Here is a 6,000-nt window from a genome sequence, read left to right as displayed (position 1 = left end):
AAGTTTCATTCTATATATTCAAGTTTCATTCTATATATTCAAAAGATCATTCTATATATTCAAGTTTCATTCTATATATTCAAGTTTCATTCTATATATTCAAAAGATCATTCTATATATTCAAGTTTCATTCTATATATTCAAAAGATCATTCTATATATTCAAGTTTCATTCTATATATTCAGACTTTGGTTGGAATATATATATATATAATATTTTCCTAAAGGGCATTCCATAATATATATATATATATATATATATATATATATATATATATATATATATATATATATATATATATATATATATATATATATATGTATGTATGGTGGGCGTATAGGTAGCCATGGTTCCTGTCCGTACTGTGGTTTTTTTGTTTTTTTATTTCCAGTGTGCATCCATGGATGCGTCACATGACCATTAATCTTCAGTGCATTTCCGCTTTCACGGCGGCCGAGCTGTTATCAATTGCTTTCCGTGGATGCGTGCAGGATTTTAGTTGAAGCATCTCTGCAGTTTCCACCATCCTGTCCTCTGTGTCTCTTGTTTCCACACTGAATCAATGAAAGCATAATCATCCTAGGATTGCCTCATCCTCCTCCTCGTCGTCTTCTTCGTCCAGCCTTTCGTCGATCAAGCGCGGCCGAGCTGGGGGGGAATCCGGGGAAAGGCAGCCGCGGCGCCCCGCACCGGCCGACGGACACCCCGCCGCGACGCGCCACTAACATGCTCACCCGTGTAAAGTCCGCCGTGGCCGGTTTCATGGGGGGAATCATGGCCGGGGGTAGCTCCGGGTCAGGCGGCAATACCGGATCCGAGCTGCCGCTGAAATTCCCATATATGAGACCTGATTTCCTTGGACTGTCCCCGGATGAGATCGAGTGCTCTGCTGATCACATAGCTCGGCCCATCCTCATCCTCAAGGAAACCAGGAGATTACCGTGGGCCACCGGATACGCTGAGTAAGTAAAACAAATGCAGTCGGCCTCAAAATCAATTCTTGTTGACTTTCCTGTGTCAGATGCATTTAACATAAACCAAATGATGTGGTTTAGCTGAGGCCTAAGAGCGTGCAGCTGCTCACTCAGCTCTTTATCCCTCCAATTTACTCCTTCTGCTCCTCCTGTTAGACACACAAATCAAGGAGCACGGACTTGAACCTGCACTGTGACCTGTATCCATCTCCAATATGTTATGGTTCATTTAGGGATCACACAACAACCTTTTTGTGTGCAGCTTCTTAAGTGTGGCCTTGAGAAGTAGAGGACAGCATGCATCCAAGGGATCACAGCCCAAGCTGGTTTTCACGTGCAAGAGGATAACGCCTTCCAACAGCAGTATCTGGGATTTAATCTACAGCAGTGCTCCACTCAAAGCTACAGTGTGTCAGTAAAGTCTAGGATCAGGGGTGTCAAACATATGGCCTCAGGGACAGAATCAGATTCCAATCAGTAACAAAGGGCATCGATTTGTGGCTTTTAACTGCATTTTCATGAGGTTTATAACTTTTCCTTCCTTCCTTCCTGTTTCCATGGGTCTTTTCCCGCGTCACTGGTCTGGCCCACTTAAGGTCAAAATTGGCTGTATGTGGCCCACAATGTAAAATAAGTTGGACATCTCTGGTCTAGATGCACTGTGGCTCAGTGCAAACTCATATTCTGGCTTTAGAAGTAGCTGACTAGCCTTCAGAGCACACTCTTGTTTGTGTTTTTTCTGCTTGCCGTTTCTGCCGCCTTCAAAGATGGCACGTGAAGCATCTGTCCTCTTGCTGTCATGTCACATTTTACACTGGAGCTTTGCAAACACGCCGCTCAACAAATGTTATATAAAAGCTTACAGTGAATTTAAGACTCATGTGCTGGTTCCACAAATAATCGTAGGGCCCTGCTAACACTGTAAGCGCGCTTACACATTTGTTTTTCAATACTTTTTTTCATATCAGGATTTACTAGAAACTATTGCTTAAAAAATCCCTGATTAGAGTGCAGAATATGAGAATGGTAAGCACAATTTACAGAAAATTTAAGAACTTTTGAACTTTTTGAGTGGCTTTTACAAGGGGGGGGAATCAATCTCTCCCTTGGAACACCCTGCTAAAATTAATGGAAGCTCAAATCTGCAGTTTATGCTGTATCATGATGCTGAGACAAGGGAATGCATACGATCATACAACTAGATTGGTCAGTTTTTGAGTGAGCGTGTTCACCATTGTGGTGCATTATACTTTCCATTGTGGTTAGATATGATTAGATTTTGCAGGAGCACTTGTCTTTTGTTGTGGTACTGCCATGTCAGCCGCACCCTGCTGTATCCATTTCCTCCCCTTTGTTGAGTTCTAGTTGGCAATCTCTCCCTTCCAACCTGCTATGAGCAGTGTTTGGTTAACATTTAATGATAAGGTACACAAATACATGTGCGATTACCCTCAGAACAAACTAGGAATTCCCTCCTAATTAATCACTACCTTTGACACTGAGGTTATCTAGTACAGCGGTCCCCAACCTTTTTTGCGCCACGGACCGGTTTATCCACAACAATATTTTCACGGACCGGCCTTTAAGGTGTCGCAGATAAATACAACAAAATAAAACTAGTACCGGTACCGAAAAAAAGAAGATTTATTCATAACACACGTGAAAAGACACGGGAAAACAGAGTTAACGGTAAAAACGATGACAAAATAATGCTTTAAACCAATAAAAACCCTGAAAACCATACATTTCACACCTGAGCCTCAACTCTCGCGGCCCGGTACCAAACGACTCACGGACCGGTACCGGTCCGAGGCCCGGGGGTTGGGGACCGCTGATCTAGTATGTCTGTAGTAAGTGTATACTTGATAACCCTAGGCTGGCTACAGTCTTTCAACATAGAAGTTCTCAGCTCTAAGCGATGTTGCCTTTTCTCAGTTAGTCTTTGCAACATTAAATGGGGTTTGGATTTGTAAGTAGTTACACTACACTCACTGGCCACTTCAGTAGGTACTTCTGAAACTGCTCAGTAACATAACTATCCAATCAGCGAATCACATGGGAGAAACGCAGCGCATTTAGGTATGTAGACATGGGCAATACGGCCTGCTGAAGTTCAAACTGAGCATTAAAATGGAGAAGAAAGGTGCCTCAAGTGACTTGGACCATGGCATGCTTGTTGGTGTCAGACAGGCTGGCCTGATTATTTCAAAAACTGCTCATTTAAAGTATAGAAAATATCCAGTAAGCAGCACCCCTCTGGGTGAAATTGAAAGGCGACAGTAACTCAAATAGCAACTTGTTACAACCAAGGTATGCAGAAGAATATACTCTTAAAATAGATGGACTGGTGAAACAACAAATTCAGCATCATGGATGTACAGCTGACAAATCTGCAACAACTGTGTGCTAGCTGTGCTATCTGGTCAATATGAACCAAAGTCTCTGAGGAACATTTCCAGGACCTTGTTTAATCTGCGCCACAAAGAATTAAGGCAGTTCTGAGGGGAAAATTTGTGGCCTCACTGATAATTAGAAATATCTAGCCCTTTCTTCTTTTCTGCCCCATAGGGTTATAATACTGAGAAAGCTGGAGATAAATAATGATTATATGCTATACAAATTCCTGTGTTGGCCAGCAGCACATTATTTTTCTGTTTACATGAAGTTTGAGTTTTGACGTATGATCACACCTCACTTTCTTTTCCTGTTTTTAACACATCACACAAAGCTACACTCAGATCTGTGTGAATGGATGGCTCTGAATGGATCGGTGTGGTTAATGAGTTCAGTTCCTCTCTGCATTTATCTGTAATTAAAGCCTCCAGTGTTCTCATTACAGCAGCCGTTTGGGCTCTAGCCTCTTTTTTACATTGGGAATTAATAAGCTAAATATTACATTCCCTTTTTTTTGATTAAGAAATTTCCAAGGCAAACGTAGACATATAACCGAATTTCTCTTGTTAATTTTACCATTTGCTCTATCCGTCCCATGATTAATGATTTTCCACACCCAGCTTAGGAGTTCTTTTAACCAGGCTTTAAATGTATGCGTGTTGAAGCAGTGTACATGAAGCCTACAAAAAGACAAATCACCAAGCTGGTCTATAAACAGCTTCAAGGGCTGAGTTTTAGCTAATACGCAAGAGAACATATGTAGGAATTGGTGCAGGTTTAATTGCCATTCCCAAACTTTATATATAACACACAGTCACATCACCCATTTTGTTGCGTTTGTGGAATTACATTTTGAAGCATCAAGTTTAGGCACTTTGGCTGTGGCTGTCGTTTGGAGCCTGGAGTGACCATATTTAGTGACCATATATAGATGTGCTGACGCTAATGCTGGCAGGCTTTGTTAGCAGCTGCAACCACAGAGTCTGTAATGCACATGGAAACAGATACATGCTAATTAGTGTTAAAAAGGCCCATTAAAATGGGAGAATTGCCAAAGGCAGCTGTAGACAGGGTAGAGCTGGTCAGTTATCAGCTAATTCCATTGCTGTTTTGCTAGCTAGGTTACTAAGGTCTATCCGCAATTCACCAATTTTTAACTGGGATGTAAATTTTAGCTGTTGGAACCAAACTAAATGTCTGTGAAGGTCGTAAAGCGACCATCTTTGAACAGAGGCGGGGGTTTACGACACCAACTCTCTGCCATCTATAATCCAGTTTTGAGATCCCTTCCCAGACGCCTTAACGCCCACTCACATCCTGGGCCATCTGACCTCAGGAATTCGCATGATAAGGTGGGGCCAGGTTTCACAATGAACACACCCGAAACTCTGGCTGATTGGGACCCACGCCCAGTTTCACACCTTGGCTCAGGCGATTAGAGGATCATCAGGGGGTCCTTTTGTCCCTCTGTGGGGGGAAACTCCCACTAGGTTTATATCTGGGACTCTCCACCATTTGACCTTAGAACTGAAGAAGCTTCTCGGATGAGAGGTGAAACGTCTTCAAGCAACTTAAAGAAGTCCAGACGCTTTTCTTTGCAAGCTCCTTTGACAACCAAACTAAATGTACCTGCCAAAGAAACTGAATTAACTGACTTCTTGATGCCTTTTAGCACTGTGCAAAAGTCTTAAGCCACCCTTAATTTCTTTATAAAAAATGGAAAATAGGTGCAATGATTGATTGAAATACAAACATATATTGAAATATATAAGTATAGATGGTTAAAAACCATTTGTATTATTCTTGTGATCTTGAAAGCCAATATTTGTTATGACCACCTTTATTCTTCAACACAACTTGAACTCTCATGGACAAGCTCTCTTGTAATTTCTTTAATTAGTCTTCAGGGATATTTTTGCAGACTTCTTGAAGGACATTCAGAGCTCTTCTTTTGGTGTTGGCTGACTTTTTTTTTTTTTCTGTTCTCTGTCAAGATGATTCCAAACTTCTTCAAAAATGTTGAGGTCCTGGCTCTGAGGAGGCCAATTCATGACGGATAGTGTTCCATTGTGTATTTTTCTATCCAGGTATGCTTTTACTACATTAGTAGTGTGTTTGGGATCATTGTCACGTTGGAAAATGAAGCTGTTGCCAATGAGCCAATCAGAAATTGGATTTACCAATCCATCAGACCCTTTGTTGTTGATTTGCATCCTTCCATTTCTGTTGAGGCTTCAGTGAACAGTAGGTCTCTGAGAGATGATTTTCAGATAAAGTTCATCTACTGTGTGTAGTGTTTTTACACCTGCTGCTTCTTCTAAAGACCATTACAATAAAATACTTTTTTTTTTTTTTTAAGTATAAAAGTCTGGCTCCCTGGAAGCAAAATAAACATCAATGAGGAGTAGCCCAAGACTTTTCCACAGTCCTGTAGAACGTCACTGAATGTTATCAAGACAATATTTTCCATGTCATCCATAACTCTGAGTCTCATTAAATTCAATGTGTGAGATGTACTAAAAAAATTAACCACTTTACAGCTGCTACTAAAGGGGAAGTGAGAGGCTTCAGGGACCTAAACTTTTTCTTTTTTTTTATCATCCAATAAACAAGTTTATCAGGATAGTAAAGC

At 41.1% G+C, this 6,000-nt stretch overlaps 1 protein-coding gene across 1 annotated transcript in view; it reads left to right on the top strand.

Moving 5' to 3' along the window:
- The first annotated feature begins 726 nt into the window (after window positions 1-726).
- Window positions 727-6,000, top strand: part of LOC146615371 (protein phosphatase 1H-like) — a 29,335-nt gene continuing 24,061 nt past the window's right edge. The window contains exon 1 of the mRNA XM_085375859.1: window positions 727-962. Coding sequence (XP_085231985.1) covers window positions 727-962 — 236 coding nt within the window. The remainder of the gene's footprint in view (window positions 963-6,000) is intronic.

The sequence above is a fragment of the Diplotaxodon limnothrissa genome, linkage group LG17, assembly GCF_057381915.1.
Source record: "Diplotaxodon limnothrissa isolate DT_005_m linkage group LG17, D_limnothrissa_male_GT1.1, whole genome shotgun sequence".
Classification (NCBI taxonomy): Eukaryota; Metazoa; Chordata; class Actinopteri; order Cichliformes; family Cichlidae; genus Diplotaxodon; species Diplotaxodon limnothrissa.
Note: the sequence above shows the minus strand (reverse complement) of the source record. Positions and strands in the feature narration are given on the sequence as shown.